This window comes from Anser anser (assembly GCF_964211835.1).
Source record: "Anser anser genome assembly, chromosome: 1".
In the NCBI taxonomy this organism is placed as follows: Eukaryota; Metazoa; Chordata; class Aves; order Anseriformes; family Anatidae; genus Anser; species Anser anser.
The window spans coordinates 213974240-213991881 of record NC_139720.1 but is presented as its reverse complement, the minus strand read 5'-3'; the positions used below and the strand labels follow the sequence as shown (position 1 = coordinate 213991881).

The 17642-nt window shown below is 60.8% G+C and overlaps 2 protein-coding genes across 20 annotated transcripts in view; one reads left to right on the top strand and one right to left on the bottom strand.

The window, feature by feature from the left end:
• The window catches only part of FAM168A (family with sequence similarity 168 member A), a 178579-nt gene extending 173353 nt beyond the window's left edge, over window positions 1-5226 (top strand). For all 13 annotated transcript variants that reach the window (XM_083820977.1, XM_083820983.1, XM_083820975.1 and 10 more), the window contains 4 exons: window positions 329-471; window positions 1813-1987; window positions 3087-3217; window positions 3930-5226. In XM_083820977.1, the coding sequence (XP_083677103.1) occupies window positions 329-471; window positions 1813-1987; window positions 3087-3199 (431 nt within the window). In that variant the 3' untranslated portion in view covers window positions 3200-3217; window positions 3930-5226. The remainder of the gene's footprint in view (window positions 1-328; window positions 472-1812; window positions 1988-3086; window positions 3218-3929) is intronic.
• Window positions 5227-9541: 4315 nt separating this feature from the next.
• Window positions 9542-17365, bottom strand: RELT (RELT TNF receptor). 7 transcript variants are annotated; one of them, XM_083820955.1, is made up of 11 exons: window positions 17208-17365; window positions 13385-13605; window positions 12571-12645; window positions 12302-12462; window positions 12107-12192; window positions 11638-11862; window positions 11307-11387; window positions 11128-11209; window positions 10781-10996; window positions 10555-10690; window positions 9542-10176 (listed from the first exon to the last, which is right to left on the bottom strand). In XM_083820955.1, exons 2-11 carry the CDS (start codon window positions 13412-13414, stop codon window positions 10129-10131), a joined length of 1140 nt encoding a protein of 379 aa, XP_083677081.1. In that variant the 5' UTR covers window positions 13415-13605; window positions 17208-17365; the 3' UTR covers window positions 9542-10128. The 7 variants fall into 7 exon arrangements, with proteins under 7 accessions (XP_083677081.1, XP_083677076.1, XP_083677080.1 ...); XM_083820950.1 differs by having other exon boundaries at window positions 9542-10280; window positions 12571-13605; XM_083820954.1 differs by having other exon boundaries at window positions 12571-13605.
• Window positions 17366-17642: the final 277 nt, after the last annotated feature.

Here is a 17642-nt window from a genome sequence, read left to right as displayed (position 1 = left end):
CGCGTCGTCCTTTGTTTGGGACAGACACAAAGGTGGGGAGCAGCGCCTATTAAAATTAAGGTGACCTCTGTAGACCCATGAATGACTCTTTTGGTGAGGGTAACCAAGTCTGGAGAGCCCCACCGTGATCTCTGGGGCACGGGGAGAAAAAGGGGGCACTTCTCCGAGTCACGCAGCCCGACTCGCCCCGAGCCACCCAGCCCATAATTAAGGCAAACGGGCGGCTTCGTTAGGGTTTTGGCCCCGTTAATTGTTCGTGCTGAATCGGCTGTCTCAGCGGCTCGAAATCCTGCCCCTAACACGGGCTGCTTGTGTCTCTCCCCTCCAGGGTACACCGCGGGGACTCCCTACAAGGTCCCACCGACCCAGAGTAACAACGCGCCTCCTCCCTACTCTCCGTCTCCGAACCCGTACCAAACGGCGATGTACCCCATCAGAAGTGCCTATCCCCAGCAGAACCTGTACACCCAGGTACGTGCCTCGCTCCTCGCCTCGCGTCCTGGGCAGCCGAGGATCCTACGGGGCCGTGGCCGTGGCCGGCAGCGACGTCCTCGAGGGATGGAGGGGCTGGGTTGGGGTATGGGGTGTGGGATTCGCTCTCCTGCCCCTCTTGGATCCGTCCCTGCCCGGCTCCGGCTGAGCGGTCCCGTGTGGTTTTTGATGAGCGGTGGGATCAGCGGGGTGACACCCTTGGGAATGGGGTCTGTTTCCCCCAAAATTACACCCCTGGGAATGGGGTCCGTTCTCCCAAAATCACACGCCTGGCTGCTGGGGCTCAAGCCTGGCGCTGTGCCTTAAATGAGCCTGGGAAACCCCAGGGTCCCCATCCTGGTGGCATTGCACTCGAGGTGCCTTGCCCTCCTGCCACGTCCCGTAGAAGTGTGTCACCTTCCTGGTGACAGCACGAGCGCCTTCGGGCACGACCCAGATTCGTGTCCTCCCCCGAGCACCTGGGATGAGCTTCCAGGGCTGTCATCCTGCTCCGGCACTGCCGCTGCCTCCAGCCATGTGCTGGGGCCAAGATCCTCCGCAGGGACCCACAGATGGCCCCCCAAAATTCCCTGAAATGTCCTGAAAATCCCCTCGCTGCCCCTTCCCGCTGCAGATCACGCGCTCCCCGGAGCAACCTGGCCCTGCAGCTTTTCCCCTCCTCTTTAATGGCAAATTCAACTCCTCCTGCAGCCATGACCTGATTTCTCCATGCCCGGCCGGGACTGGAGCATCTCCTCTTCCCTGTTTTGCTCCCTCCCTCGTTCTGATCCCTCTGATCTTTCCCTGTTGGCATCGTGGGGACGCTGGCGCTGCCTGCCCCGCGCCGGGCGGCTCTCGCCCTTGCGCCGCTCATGTTCCAGGTGGTTCATTATTTAGGATGTGGGGCTTTCTCTGTTGGCTCCTTTATTTTATTCCCACCCGTCCTTCCCCCTCGTTTCTTCCACCCCTTGCTCGTTTTGTACACCGGCAGACAAAGTATTTGGGGCTCGGGCCCCGTTTCATCCCCCCCAAACCACGCGCCGTGGATTGTCCCCTACCCGTGATGCTGATCCCCGTCCCGTTCCCACTGCAGGAAAAAAAACCAACCCACTGGTTGAAACGATCCTTGGGGGAGCTCTGAAAGAGACAGAGATTTACAAAACATGAACAGAGCAGGAAAAATTGTCCAAATTGCCCCTTTTTGGGGGTCGGTGCTAGCGGTGCCGCCGTAGCTGCGTGCTGCTGGCACCCGCTGGGCGCCGGGCTGCGTTTGCCCCTATATAAACACCGCCTTGTGCCGGGTGCCAAAAAAAACCTCGCTGTTTTTCCCCTCTCGAGCAGGGAGCTTACTACACCCAGCCGGTGTACGCGGCGCAGCCTCACGTCATCCATCACACCACCGTGGTGCAGCCCAACAGCATCCCGTCGGCGATCTACCCGGCCCCCGTGGCTGCGCCCAGGACCAACGGCGTGGCCATGGGCATGGTCGCGGGGACCACCATGGCCATGTCGGCAGGTAAGAGGCTCCTCCGCGGTCCCACGAGGTCGGAGCTCGTGGCTCAGGCGGGACAAACCCCAAACGGCCCGTGCGGGAGGTTTTCCTGGCCGCGGGCAGCGGCGGTGCCTGCCCCCAGGGGACTGCAGCGAGGCGAGCGCGTCCTACAACACCACCAGGGAAGCACAGAGCGGCTTTGCCTCCTGGTTTGCTGCTCCTTTTGCAGGCAAAATACAATTAATTCGCACCAAATCTCGATACCACTCCCATTTTTGGGGTAGCAATGGAGACTTCCCTTCCATTTGGCCCACCCTAGAGGCACCCGCGTGCATCCTGGAATACATTACTCTTCCCTCTGTTCCCTAAATAGAGAAATAATCAAGCCTGTCTTCAAATACCGCTGCATTTCTGTCCTCAAGCTCCTTTTTTTTCGAGATCCTTTTCAAGGTCTTTCTGTGCAAACTGGCAAAGTGAACGTTAACCTTGGTTTATGCATCATTCCTGAACCCTGTGCGGGGTTATTTAAATTCAGGCACAAAGGTGATTAACTGAGAGCGCATCGAGCACGGATATGGGGTGTGTTAGTTTTTTTTTTTTTTCCCAAAGCCTCGGTTTCTCTCAACAATTCTTGGTGTTGTGCATTGAGTGGCGCACAGAAAGGCGTTATTCACCCCTTTGCAGCCGCAGGAGCTGTGAAACAGGACTCAGCTGAGGGAACCACTCCGCGAGAGATTTATTGGTGCTTATGCCGAGGAGCGGTAGATGCAATTAATTTGTGGAGGATGCTTTAAAGTTTCGAGTAGCCCGTTACTCCTAGGACAGGGAGATTTGGGGCTGTGTTCTCCCTCCTTGTGTCTGCTGTGCAAATTCTCCCCTAAAATCTCGACGTACATCAGCTGCAGACCAACACAGAAGAGGCTGGCACCAGGCTCTCTGCCCCGTGGCTAGGCGAGGATGCTCGTGGTGCGTCCCGAGGCACCGGGAACATTTATTTTTTTTGAATAAAACCGGGGCAGGCGGGCGAGCAGCGGCACCCAGGGGTGCCCCCAGCCCCAGCCAGGCTCCGAAGCTGTGTGAAATGGCCACCACGCTAAGGATTCCTCCTTTTTTCCTCTTGCAGGAACCTTGTTGACCACCCCACAACACACCGCAATCGGAGCACATCCAGTTTCCGTGCCAACGTACAGGGCTCAAGGAACCCCCACGTACAGCTACGTACCTCCACACTGGTAAACCCACCGGCCAAGTCATGTAAGTGTCACAAGAGAGCTCCCCCGGCTCCGTCCCCGTACAGGGCTGGCCCGACAGCAGGGCGCCGAGGGCGCTGGCACAACCCTGTGCGTCCCAGGAGGGTCGCGGCTGTGTTGCCGGCCCCCTTTTTGCTGGATGCTCCAGCTGCAGGTGGGGCTGGGGAGGGAATTACCCCTGCTGTTGACTTCGCGGGGACCCTTCCCCGGTGGAAACGGTGTCCCCCCCCCCCCCTCGCCTTCACGCTGGAAGGTTTGGGGTGCTTTCACATCACGGAGCGGAGTTTTCCCTGCTGAAGCTCGTTGGGAGAAGTCGCCTTCCCTGCCTGTTCGTTGGCAGACGGGCTGCGTGCAGCTGCCTGGGGGTTGGCGTGGTCCTTGGGGGGGGGGGGGTCCCCAAAATCGGAGCAGCGGTGATGGGGAGGCAGAGCAGGTCCCTCCCAGCCCGTGGGCTGCCCTACGTCTCTCCGTGCTCTACATAACATCAGACAAACCTATCCCGCGACAAATTGCCCCGGTGCAATTAGCGGATCGCGTCCCGTCTTCCAACCCTGGCCACGCGCTTAAAGCTCTCTGCCGGTGAGCCGACGCTTTCTCAGCTCCATCCACACCCCGAAAAAAAAACCCTCCCGCAGCGTGAGCGAAGGTTGGAGCCCGCCCTCGCTTTGCCTCCCCGGTGCCCCCAACCCCTCCGCGATGTCTCTGCTCTCTTCCAGATCCAGAGTCAGACATCGTATGCAACTCCACAAGTCTTACATCGGGGCTGCGGCCGCCGGACTGCAGCACCTCGTCTGTTTGCGAGAACAAAAGAAAAAAAAAAACGAAAAAAGAAAAAAAAAAAGTGCAAGGGTCACTTTATGCATTCTTTAGTGGTTTTTGTAAAAGCTGCTTTTTCTAATCTTCTGCCTCTTTTTTTTTTTTTGTTTTTTCCCCCCTCCCCTCTCCCCTGACCCCCATCAGTCGTGTAACACACATCCTGACACTGAGCAATAGTAAAGGTCTCTCTTTGGTCCCGTCGTCTGCAAGCTCAGCATATTTCACTCCGCACCATTGCCCAGCCGAGCGGTGCAAAAATCCCCACTCCTCGTTCGTTTGGGTTCTTTCCGTTCCCTTTTTTTTTTTCTTTTTTTTTTCCCCGTTGTTGTTGTTGTTGACGAGAGCCTAGGTTTTCTTTGCCTAGTAAGAGTGGTTTGATGTTCAGGGTACTACGTGAAAAGCACAGCGCTGGTAGGCAGGCTCGTTCCCATTCGGTTGGGGTGTATTTTTAAGTTGAAGAACATTAAATTATTTAATCTTCCGTAAACACGTTACAGGAAAATTGGTGTCTTCCAGGTAGCTGTCGTGATAGATTCTAACGCGTTCTCTGCGGTGAAATGCTGAACTCAGCCCTTCTTTGGTAGGAGTAAGCGCCTAGAAATACCCTTAGCGACGTGACGCGCTTGTAGGACGTAGGAGGACCGCTCGCCATTGGGTCTGCTGTGAAAAAAAAAAATGGGCAAAAATTATCTTGCGCCACGGGAAGGGGTGGCCAGGACCCCCCCGCCCCAGGACCCTTCTGGGCAGGGTGAGAGGTTCCCAAGCCCCTTCCCAGCCTGGCTGGAGGCACGTGGGGAGGCTGGGGAATGGAGCGCGGAGCCCGGCGGTTTTTGGGGACGGAGGCTGGCTGGTGAGAGGGGTGCCCCCCGCCCCGTTTTTTTTTTTCTGGGGGGTGTTACGGCCAAGGTTGGAGGAGAAATGCTCCTCCAAGCGGTGAGGGTCCAGCCGGAGGCGAGGGGCTCGTGGAGGCTGCGGGGATCGGGGCCGTTTCTGGGCGCTTTTGGCCCACCCACGGGCGCGAGGAGGGGAGGCACGGCCGGTGGCACCCCGCTCGCCGGGCTTCCCCGAGGTGCCCGAGGGCTCAGGGCGCTGTCTCGGGGGCTTTCCAGCTTGCAGACAATGCCGTTTGTAAATTCTCAGCCCCAAACCCAGAAACTAGATTTTCTTCTTTTTTCCTAAGAGAGAAAACAAAATAAATTGATTTTGGACTTTTCCCTCAAGCGTGCCAAAATATTTGCGCTCGGCACGCGTGCGAATCCCGCAGCCCCTGGGCTCTGCGATGCTCCCGGAGCCCTCTGACAGCTCCAGCCCCTTGGTAGGAAGCGTCCCCGTGGTTTCGGAGCCCTTGAGCAGCACCAAAACGTCCCTGCTGCTTGCTCTGCGTGGCCTCACCGAGGTCCCCGAGGCGGCGTAGAGGCCAGACCGGGGGTCTTGGGGGTCTTTGGCACCTGGCTGAGCCCTGCCCTGCGTGGTGTCCGTGCCGGGAGCTGTCTGTCAGTGCTGAGACGTTGTCATGAGGCCACGAGATAAACTCGTTAAGCAAATTAACGGCCCTACAACCATGGCTGGTGATGCCCAGGGCCGCTCCGGAGGCAGGTGCCACTGCCTCGGTTCCCGGCCCTGGCTCGGGAGGTGATGCTGGGTTTTGGGGCGAAAGGAGGAAAAACGCTCAGTTTGGGGAAGAAAGTGCCGGAAACGGTGCAGAGCTGGGGGTTATGGCGTCTCCTCCTCGCTGGTGGGATCTGATGAGGTTTGGGTGTTTTGTTTTTTTTAATTCCTTCCCCTGGCTCATTGGCACCCGCAGAGGGCAAGGAGCCAAAACCTTTCCTGCCCGTGGGGCGAGAGGCTTTGGCGAGCCCCTTTGGCAGCCAAATTTTGGTGTTCTGGTTGTAGAAGGGTTTCCATCAGAGGTGGCCAAGACAAACGTTGGTGTTCTGGTTGTAGAAGGGTTTCCATCAGAGGTGTCGAAGACAAATTTTGGTGTTCTGGTTGTAGAAGGGTTTCCATCAGAGGTGGCCAAGACAAATTTTGGTGTTCTGGTTGTAGAAGGGTTTCCATCAGAGGTGTCCAAGACAAATGTTGGTGCTCTGGTTGTAGAAGGGTTTCCATCAGAGGTGGCCAAGACAAATGTTGGTGTTCTGGTTGTAGAAGGGTTTCCATCAGAGGTGTCGAAGACAAATTTTGGTGTTCTGGTTGTAGAACGGTTTCCATCAGAGGTATCCAAGACAAATTTTGGTGTTCTGGTTGTAGAAGGGTTTCCATCAGAGGTATCCAAGACAAATGTTGGTGTTCTGGTTGTAGAAGAGTTTCCATCAGAGGTGGCCAAGACAAATGTTGGTGTTCTGGTTGTAGAAGGGTTTCCATCAGAGGTGGCCAAGACAAATTTTGGTGTTCTGGTTGTAGAAGGGTTTCCATCAGAGGTGTCGAAGCATTTCCATCCCAAACCCAGCGCTCTGCCACCTTTGCGTGTGCCCTGCAGGGAGAACCGGAGCTGTGGGACCATTGGGGGGGGTGGGGTCCCTGGGGAGGCCAAATTTTGGGTGCGGGCTCGCTCCTGCGGGGGGGGGGGGGGCTGCCTTTTCCTCTTTTCCTCTGCTGTTACGCACGGTGAGAAAAAGGCACCCAGGCGGTGGCCACGGTGCTGCTGTCCCCACCCAAGCCACCTCACAGGTGGTGGGGAGAGAGCATGACCTTGCTAACGGGGCTAGGATGTGAAGGGGCGGTGAGAAGGGGCAGTGACGTTTTTTGGGGAATGCAGCATTTTGGGTGGGAAAGGGTGGGCAGGAAGGAGGAAACCCTCCGAGTCTTGGCGGAGGTGACGGATGGGGAGGTGGCAGGAGGGGTGACACCGGTGGGGGGAACAAGAGTCGTGTCCCACCGAAGCGCTGCTGCCCTCACTTTTACGTGGCTGCACGGCAAGCGGGAGGAAATTCAGGCAGGAGGACGAGGTTTAACTCGCAGGAGGGGGTTAAAATCCCTTTAGAGGTGATGGAGGCGAAGCAGAGGGCGCAGCACCGCTTCTCCAGAGGGCAAAACTCTGGGAAAAAAGGAAAATTTTGCCAAGAAAAATCCCTTCCCAGCTGTGGTTAGGACCGGGACCCCCAGCCCCATGCCGCCCTGGCCGAGGCTGATGACCCAAAAGCGCCAGTAAAGCTTCGGCGTGGTTGGAAATCTGTAATTTCAGCGCTTTTTTTTTTAACCCTTCCGTGTTCTTTAAGTTTCTGTTCTGGTCTGGTTTCACGGCGGATGTTTGCTGTAGACGAGAGGAGCGCGGCGGGCGAAGCGGTGCCGGACGCTTTCGGGGGGCGCGAGGCTGGGGGCTCTGCTTCTGGCTGGGGGGACACGACCGGGACCCCCGGCCCCGGCCCCTAGCGAGGAATTTGGCCCTGAGGAATTCCCCCTAGCGAGGAATTCCTCCCCCCCGAGGAATTTGACCCCCACGGCACGGGGGGGGGGGGGGCCGGGAGCCCAGATCTCGCCCGGAGGGCGAAAATCCTGGCGTTCGGGGTTTTGTTTTCGATGCTAAAATCCAACCAGCTGCAGATAGCAATAAGAGCCGTGGGGTACCTATAAATCCACTTTTTCCCTTTCTTCTCCTTTTTTTTTTTTGTTGTTGTTAAAATGCTGATATTTCCAGTCTGAGGGAGGGCTGTGGCTCCTTCCCCTCCCTGCGACCCCGGCTTTTGGCTGCGACCGCCCAGCACCGACTGTCCCCAGTGTGCTGCCCCTCGTCCCTTCCCTTCCCTTCCCTTCCCTTCCCTTCCCTTCCCTTCCCTTCCCTTCCCTTCCCTTCCCTTCCCTTCCCTTCCCTTCCCTTCCCTTCCCTTCCCTTCCCTTCCCTTCCCTTCCCTTCCCTTCCCTTCCCTTCCCTTCCCCAACCCTTCCCCAACCCTTCCTCAACCCTTCCCTTCCCCATCCCCATCTCTTTCCCATCCCCATCCCCATCCCTTCCCCTCCCCATCCCATCCCTTCCCCATCCAGGCGGCCGTGCGGGGTGGTTTCTCCGCTGTGCCCTAGCGAATCTTTCCCGTGGGGAAATCAGGCAAAGCAAAGCCTGGTAAGGAGCCCGGGAGGCAGGAGAGCTTTGGCACGGCGTTTCCTGGCTTGCCAAAGACTGACCCTTACAAATCGTTGGGTTTGGGGGCTTTTTCCTCAAAAAAAAAAGCAGCAAAACGCGTGGTCCGATGACCGCTTTTACTGCCTGAATGCGGCCAGCCTGTAGGAAAAACCCCGATCAACCCGCAGCATCCCAGCCCTTGGTGCAGGGCGAGTGGCAGGAGCCGTGGGGACAGCAGTCGGCAGGGCTGGGGGGGCCACTGGGATGCAGCGAGGAAGGGGAAAGGGGACGCGGGGGCATCACGCAGACCCCCCCCCCCCCCAAAATCCTCCCCGTCCCACAGCGCGGAGCCGCCGAAACCCAACCGGCGCGCCCCGTCCGTCTTTCTCCATCGGTGTTTTAATCCCTTTCGACCGACAGGACAGCTTGGATCAGCTCGTTTTTAGCTATTATTGGAACTCTTAAGCAAAAAAATAATAATAAAAAAAAAAGAAATAAACATGTCTTCCAAACTGAGTCTCCCAGGTGTGTAGGGAACACGGCCTCGAACCGACGCGCTGGAGAGCCCCACGGCCGCGGCTTGTGAATATAAAGTGTAAATCTGGCTTTTTCGTTTGGTTTTTGTTTTTTTTTTTCCTGTTCCCTTTCGTCCTGAAGATCAGTCCGTGATCTCCCTGACGGGTTTCGGCCAAGAGTTTGTAACTGTACGATATTTACTGTAAGATGTAGAACATTCGATAACTATTAAAAAATGTTTCCAAAAAAAAAAACCACAAAAAAACGCCCGAAACACGACGGAGCCCGCCAGGGGTTTGGTGCTTGGTGGTTTTTTTGGTGCCGTGACGTGGTCCTGCGGGGGTCCCACACCACAAATGTGCTCCGGGGAGGGGTGGTGGGGTGGGGGCTGAAGGGTGCTGACCTGGTCCCAACATAACCTCGCCACCGCGATGTTCTCCGTGGTGGGGTTTCGGATGGAGCCCAGCCTTGGCCGGGCGCACGGTGGGATTTGTGCCGTGCCCCGGGGGACCAGCACGGGCCGAGGTGCTGAGCACCCGGTGTCAGAGGGACGTCGGTTCCTGAAGTTCCCAAAAACGTCTGGTTTCCATCCCTACAGCTCTCCAGGAGCCATCCCGGTGGCCGGTGCCCCCCATGGGTCCCGCTGGTGGAGCTCTGCTTGGTCCATGCTTGGTCCCTGCCGTCCCTGCTGGGTCCCCGGGGGTGTCACCGTCCCCCCGAGGCCACCTCCAGGCTGGGTGCCAGCTGGGGAGGACAAGGGACCGGCCACGTCTCCAGGTGACACTGGATCATGCCCCCTTGGGGCCACGGTGCTGAGTCCCCCCCAGGTCCTGCTGTGACAAGGGCAGGGCCACCAGCCCCCACCCCTGGCCTTAAGCACGGGGGGGTGGGAGGAAAGAATGGGAAAAATAATAATAAAAAAAAAGGAAACATCAAACCCTAGGTTCCTGCCCCAAAACGGAGCACATTTATTAACATCATTTCCAGGAACAAACCCGGGAGAATTCAAATTAAAAAAAAAGTATTTAGGAAACCACGACACAAAGGGCTAGGTAAATAAATATAGGAAAAAGGGGCAACGCTGCCCCAAAACGGGGTGCTGGGGAGTGCCAGCGCTGGTGCCAAGCCTGCTGTCAGCAGTGAGGCTTGGGGACAGGGAGGGGACACGGTCCCCTATGTGACTGGGGGGTGGGGGGGGTGACCCCCGTGTTAGTGACTTCATTTCCAGAAATTAACCCAAGTGGCTTTAAAAAAAAAATAAAATTAAGAGTCCATCACCCGACGGCCATAAAGGGCCCGGGTGGGGTGAGCGAGGAGCGGGGCGGTGCTGAGCCCCGGTGAGCCGCGGTCGTCCTGGTGCCACCGAGCTGGGGACATCCGTCTGGGGACACCCACCGGGAGGGGGGGGACACGGCTTGGGGCGTCCCCTTCTTTGGCTGCCGTCACCCCAGGCGGTGCTGGGTCACCCTGTGGGGTGCTGAGCCCCTCACTCTGCGGCGGGGCTGATTTGGGGACCCCCGGGGGTGTCACATGGCGAGGGTGCTGTCCCCGAGCCTGGCCGCGGAGGGGCTGCCCTGGGAAGCGAAGGGGAACCGTGGTCACGGGGTGGGGGGGCGACCTCCGTCCCATCCCGCTGTGCTTGGCCCCCCTCGCCCAGCACCTCCCAGCCCACGAGCCCCTTCCGAAAAAAAAAAAAACGTTAGGTCTGGAAAAATAAATCCCCGAAAAAGCCTGCACCCCGCTGGAGAGCCCCGAAAGCGCCGGGTAGATCTGAGAGCTGCCGTCAGTAGGCTTCAGAGTGAACAGCCCGGCGCAACGCCGCGCCGTTTCCCCCAGGGAAAATCCCCCAAGGGCAGAAGGGCACCCGTAACCCAGCCCCCTCCCTCCCTCCCCAAGCCCTGCATGCCCCCAAACCCAAGGGCTGCCCCCCCCCCCGTGTCCCCCCCCCTCACCTCGGGGCGGCTCTCGGTGCTCTTCAGCCACGACGGCCTCGTCCCGCTGCCGGCGGGGAGGGGACCCCGGGACGGGTCACCCCCGGTCCCCGCTGCCGTGCCGGGCTTCTGCTCGGGGATACGGGACACCCGAAACCTGCAGGGGGACACCCCGTGACTATGGGGTTGGGTGGGGGGGTCCCTGTTGTCCCCCCACCCCCACCCTGTGCGCCCGCCCCGCGCTCACCTGCCGACGGAGAGGATGGTGATCTCGCCGGGGCGGCCGGCCTTGGCCCCGGGTTTGGTGGCCTTGGTGGCATTACCGGGGGACGGCAGCACCTGGGGCCACTTCTTCTGGCTGCAGCGGGTGCAGGGGGGGTCCGAGGGGGGGGCCGGGCCGTGCACCGTGTGCAGGTGCTGCTGGTGCCGGCACGCGGGGGGAAACTGAGGCAGGAGGTGCAGCCTGTGGGGGGGGGACAGGAGATGCCAGGTACATGGTGGGGGGGAGCTCAGTGGGGTTGGGGGGGGCTCAGTAGGACCATGGAGGGCTCGGTGGGACTGGGGGGGGGCTCAGTAGGGTTTTGGGGGGCTCACTTATAGGCAGGTTTGCAGCCCGGTGCCACCAGCTGCGCGCTGTGATGCTCCTTCAGCAGCTCCTCCAGCGCCGCGGCATTTTCTGCGGGAGGTGGGCAGCAAAGGGTCACCTGGGGGGTCCCAAACCCTTCCCCAGCTATTTGGGGACCCCCCCTGTAATCCCCCCCCCCCCCCACGACCTTTCTTCTCGGTGATCAGGCGCACCAGGACCCCGATGGTGTCCTCGTTGGCGTCCTCGATCTGGTAGACGGAGCTGGGACCTGGAGGCACACAGAGGGGGCTCGGTGGGCGGGGGGCGAGCTCTGGCCACGGGGACAATTCGGGGACCAGAAGCCACGGGGATGGGCTCGAGCAGGGCAAGGTGCCTCGGGGTGGCCCCAGTGGCGTCCCCAGCTTGGCCACATGCAGCCACCTCCAGATCTGGGACCCTTTTGGGGACCAAACCCGCCCCACACCGGGCTTGGGGCGCAGCAGCACCCAGACCCCAGGGCGCACGGGACCAGGGCTCACCGGTGCCGGCCCCGGGGTCAGGCTCCTTGTGCGCGGTGCAGTGGTAGCCCTTCTTCTTCAGTAGGTTGCAGACGAGGATGCCCAGCAAGCCCATGGCGCAGAAGACGGGCACGATGGCCAGCACGGCCGACTGCGCCGCTGCCGCCTCCTCCGGCCGAGCCTCCCGCGTCCCGTTGCTCCCCGCCGGCCCCCGCGGTGCCGCCGCGCTCCGGGCTTGCCGCTGGCCTGCAGTAAGCACCAGAAGTGGTGGGTTTTTTTTTTTTGGCAAAGTTCCCCCACGTGTGCCACGAGGGGAAGCGTCCTCAGCTGCCACCGGGTGGGCAGGATGCCACCCACAGCCCCCAGGTGACAGCGGCGTGGGGTAGGGGACGGCGCGCGCCGATCCTGCATCCCGCGATGTTGCACCCCGCGATGCAACAAAGCCGAAACCTCCCAGCCCGAGCACCCGACAGCACCGTCCTGCACCCACCTGGGCACCCCGGGGTGCTGGGGGGGGCAACGGAGCAGGGCAGGCACCGGCCCCGGGGCTCCCTCTCGCCATCAGGGCTGTAAAACCTGCGGGGTGCAGCGTGCTTCAGGGCTGGGGACGGAGCGGGTTCGTGCAAAAAACCCCCAATACCCCCCAAACCAGCACCCTAAGGAGCAAACCCCGTGGAGGGCTCACCCGTGCACGCAGCCTCCGCAGCGGCTGTCGGCCGCCGCCGTCCCTGGTGCCAGGAGGAGCCGGTTGGCGGCGTGGCAGCGGGTGTGCGGGGCGCACGGCGCGTCCCCCGGGGAGAAAGCGCCGGGGGGGCACGGGCGGCACGTCTGTGCCGAGCCGCACGCCTGCACGGGTGGAAAGAGAGGTGAGGGATGGATGGAGCCCGTACGGCAGCCGTGCCGCGGTCGGCTCCTGGCTCCTAGGATGGAGGCGCCGCTTTTTGCGCCGCTTACCCCGACGGGTTCCTCTCCGGGCAGGCATCGCGGCGCCCCGCAGCCTGCGGTCCCTGTGCCGGGGCCGCTCACCACCTGTGGGAGAAGCAGAGAGAGGTGCTGAGCCCATCGTAAGCGTCGTGACGGATGCAAAGCCATTGTGGTGGCGGGATCGATGCGAAGGCACGGCACGCGCCGTGTCACGAGCGACGGGATGGGTGCGAGCCCGCTGCGTGCACCGCGGCAGGTGCCAACCCCCCCACTCACAAAATGCCGGTTGCAACCCCAACGCCCGGGCCGTGGTGGATGCAAACCCCTCAGGAGCAACGTGCCAGGCACTGTCCATCCCATAGCGCACGCCGTAGCTTGATGCAAACCCGTGGCGGGCGACGGGATGGACGCGAACCCATTTCGTGCCCCACAGCGGGCGCAAACCCATCACGAGCGACGTGACGGGTGCGAACCCACCAGAAGCCAAGTGCCCGATGCAAAACCGCCGCGGGCACTGCAGCGAGAGCAAACCAGGAGGAGAAAAAAACCACAACAAAACCCCTCAACCCCAACTGAGCACCCCTGGCACGGGCACAGGGGCAGGGTGGCTGCCCCAAAGCGGGTCCCTGTCCCTGCCGTCCCCGCCGGGGCTGGCGCACGGGGGGTTATTTTGGGACCACCCCGAGCGCACCGGGATATTTCCACCGTCCCCAGGCGTCCTGGGCTGACCCCTCCAAGCTATTCACAGCCCTGGGAGGGGGGGGGGCACCAGGGGCTTTGGAGCCAAGCAGGGGACAGGGACAAGCAGCAGGGCACCAGCGAGGGGGGACGAGGCCGTACTCACCCCCAGGACAGCGACGAGCCACCAGCGCATCCCGCTGCTCCTCACCAGGGGACACCTGCAGGGAAGCGGTGCCAGGAACCCCCCGGCTCCGCACCACGGGGATGGGACGGGGACTCCCCCCCCTTCTCCCCTAATTCCTGCCCTGGGGACAGCGAGGGCTCATCGTTCGGGTGCTTTTACACGAGCACCCCCTTGGCCAGCAGTTATGGGAAGCAATCCAGCTGAAAAAAGAAAAAAAAAAAGAAAAAAAAATCAGTAAAAGGAACAGAAGTAGGGTATGGCACAGCCGGGGCGCTCCCCGGCCCCGTTTGCTGCAGCAGGGCAGCTTTGGGGTTATTTCCCAAACCCTAAAGTTTCCCTTATAATAGAGCAAAACACCCGCGCGACTGAAAAAAAACAAACCCAAAAACCCCACACATTTTGCAGGAGCCCCTTTTGGGCGCAGCTGAAGCCCGGCCTTCAGTGACTCAGCACCCAAAGAAATCCCAATTTTAGCTTTAAAAAAAAAAAACCCAAAACCAGCCAGCGCTCGCACCTCCCACGCCTTTCAGCGCTGCTACCTCAACCTGCTCCTGCTCAACCCCCCCCAGGAGCCCCGTGCAGCCCCCCCAAGCCCCTCGCTCCCTTCCTGCGGGGGGGAAATTTGGCAAATTTGGGCAAATTTGCCAAATTCGATCGCAGACAAAAATCGGATCGGGGGCACCCGTGCCCGCGCCCCCCGCCCCGACGCCACCGAAGCTGGTGTCCCCGACGCCGTCAGCTCGGCTCCACGCGCTCCCCGCAGCCTCAGCGCGTTTAATTAAAGGCGAATCATTAAAAGGCAGCTGGAAGTTTTCCCAGGAACGGGGCAGAAAGAGGCTTGGCGAGCACCCAAGCGCCCCGGTGCGCAGTCGGAAAGACGCCGACCACGGGTTCCTCGGGGCTGGCAACGCGTAAAAAGGGAAAAGGAAGGGGTGCCACCACCCAAACGGGGATTTTCGGGGACATCGGCGGCCCCGCTGCACTGCACGCGGAGTATTGGCACGGATCCCTGCCGCAGTTTTGCCCCCCTCAGGGGCAAAACCCCAAATCCGGGCTCACAAATCGGTGGAGCGATGCGCCCCCGGCTGCGCCCTCTGCACCCCGTTTGCTGCTGGGCGCCCTCATTTTGGGCAAGAAGAAATTGCTAAAAAACCCACCAGTTTTACGGGGTCGGAGCTTTGCTTTTGTAAGGCATCATTTTGCCGCAGAGGGACGTTTCTGCCTCCTGTGCCACGAAGCAGGGAAGGGATTCGGGGGCCCAGAGACACCCCAAATCCCCCCGGGCACCAGAGCCATCACCCCGCAGCCCTCAAACCCCGCAGATTTTTAGCTTCGCTTTTGGCGATGCCCCAAAAGTGACGGGGGATGGCGCTGGCTCCCCCATCTGTTTGCGGGACCGTGGGGGGCCTGATGCCCTCCCCAAACCTTACTGGAGGTGTGAGGGGCGGCAACGCTGCCCATCCCCGCAGGTCCTGACTCCATCTGGGGTCAGAGACACCAAAACGTGGCGGGGGAAGGAGCGACTGGTGCCAAATTTCAACACAGGAATTTCCCGTTCCGGAGCGAACCGATAACGCATCCTCCCCAGCCTCGTGGCGGGTCACCGAAATAATAAATCAAATTTTTTTTTTATATATTTTTTAAAAATAATCCACAGTAAATAAACGAAGATGGGGTGGGAGAGCGGGGACAACCCCTGAAAATCCCCCCCGAAGTGCTGGGGGTGCTGCTGATGAAGGGGTCGTTGTGTGCCGGGGGGGGGGGGGGGGGGGTTGGCACCGTAATGCATAATTAGCGCCCAGCAGTAATTAGCTGCCTGGGACGCAGCTGGCACGGCCAGAGCCGTGTCAGGGTGTCCCAGTGCCTCCCAGTAGCTCCCAGTCAGTGGGGGAGTGGTGACCCAGTGGGGCTCTGTGGGGTGGAAGGAGCACGGGGGGGGGTGGAACAGAGCTTGGATAGGGGGAGGTGGCTCCCCAGACCCCCCTGCAGGACCCCCCCCAAAGCATCCCGCACCCCAACACCATCCCAAAACATCCCCAAACCCACAGCCTCATCCCCAGCATGCCTCCCCTACAAAAGACCCCAAAACCGACCTTCCCAGCCCCAAAACCCGCTGGTGGGGCTCCCCAGTCCCCCCAAAATTTGGGCAGCTGCCCCCCCCCCCCCCCTCGGGTGGGAAGGGAGAGGGAAACCCCGCGGCAGCACACGGTGCTGCAATGCAGATCCCCGCGCAGGGCACCCCGAGGTGACTCCTCACCCGCCGTGAAGCCCTTAAATCCTCCGGGGAGGCGGCGTTCGGGGCTCCGACAGCTCAGGATTTTGGGATGGGGGACGCTCGGATCCCTTTGGGGGGGTTTTGCTGAGGTCCCCCCCACGGGGAAGGGGATGGAGGGGGAGAGGATGGGCAGATCCGAGCGCCGCTGCGGGCACCCGTGGGTGATCGCCCCCTGCCCTAGACCCGCTTGCACCGGGGTAACCCAGCCCCCGCTGGGATTTTGGGGAGCGTCCAAGGGTGAGCAGAGCCCGCACATCCCGGGACTCAAAACCCAAAGGGTTTTGGCGTAAGGGGCACGCTGTGAAAAGGGTTAACAGCTCCAGTGGGGCCGGCCCCAGGTGGAAGACACCGGCCCCAGTTCGCCCCAGTTCATGCTTCGTACTGGGATGGACGGATATCCTGGGGTGCCCAAGCCACAGTGGGGAGGGATAAGGTTTGAGGACCGGGGCGCTGCCTGCTCCCGGCCACGAAAAAAAACCCAAATAAAAAGTGGAAACCAAACCTCCAGCCTCGCCAGCACCGGACTGGGAAGATTTTTTGGGAAAAGCTGACCTCCGCTCACCCCGCGTCCTCCCAGCGCAGCGAGGGGGCAGGGGGTTTCAGGGCCAGGAGCACCCCCCCCAGATGAAACAAGCCCTTTATTCCTGCCCCCCCCTTAACCCAAGGCTGCCCACAGGGATTTGGGGCAGGCTTTCCCCTCCCCACGGCTTTCAGCCGAGCAGAAAAAAAAGAACAACTGTGCAGAAACCCTTCGGGAACAGCACTTGGTGGCCACTTTGGCCACCTGAGCAGCACAAGGCGGGGGGGAGATTTTCTGACCCCCCCCCGACGGGTCCAAGCTCGACCCCATCACAACCCCCCCGGGGCCCCACTGGGGCTGGGGGGAACAAATCAACCTTCGTGAGACCGCGGTGTGGAAGCGAAACGGTCCCATAGGCAGTGCCGAGGGCAGGCGGGGGTCCCTCCAGCCCCCGCTGAGGGTGGCAGCCCCTCGCCAGAAGCGCGTTTGGCTGGGATTTCCCACCTCCGTCAAAAAAAAAATAAAATTAAAAAAAGAAAAAAAGAAGAAAAAAAAAAGAAGAAAACACAAAACCCCCCCAGTCCCTGCCTGTTTTCCCAGCCGGTTACCGCAGAGTTTCTCATAACCTACTTTCTCCCCTCCTCTTCTGCCCTATATTTGTGGTGCGGCTGAAGCCGGGGGGGGCTCCAACCTGGGGGGGGGGGGGGCTCCAGGCCACTTTGGGGGCAAGGGGGGGGCAATCAATACACCCCCCCCCCTTTATGATTATTTTTTTCTTCATTTTTCCTTTTTTTCTCCGCTTTTCCAAGAAGCGCAGCGCACGGAGCCGGCCCCCAAAATGGGCACCCCCCCCCCCCGACCCCCATCCCAAAAACCCCTTCTCGCCCCCCCCCCCCCGGGGTGGGAAAATTCCCCTTTTACGGCCCCAAACCGAGCCCCCCCCCCAGCCCAGAACAACCCCCCCCCCGGGGAAATACCCGCGCGGGGGGGGGAAGAGGGACACTCACCTGTCCCCCCCCTGCGGGGGTGACACCGGGGGGTGGCAGCGGGGGGGTCCCGTCGGGGCCGCCCCATCGCAGGCGGCGCCCCCGCGGCCGCTGCTTTATGAATGGAGCCGACGGCGCGCTTCGGAACCCCCCCCGGCCCCGCCCCTTTTCCTGACGTCACAATGCGGGGCACCCCCCTCTTTGTGACGTCAGCGCCACGCCCCGAGGATCCCCCCCCGCCCATTCCCGCGGGCAGCGCCGCCTGGCGGGGGAGGGGGGGGGGGGGGGGGCGTGGGATGAGCCCCCCCCCGGGGGGGGTTTTGGGGAAAATAACGGGGGAAAAATTAAAATCGGGGTGGGCGAAGACCCCACGGAGCTGGGGATTTGAAGAAAATTGGAATTTTTAATTTATTTTTGGGCCCCCAATTATTTTTTTTGGGGGGGGAGGGGGGCTGC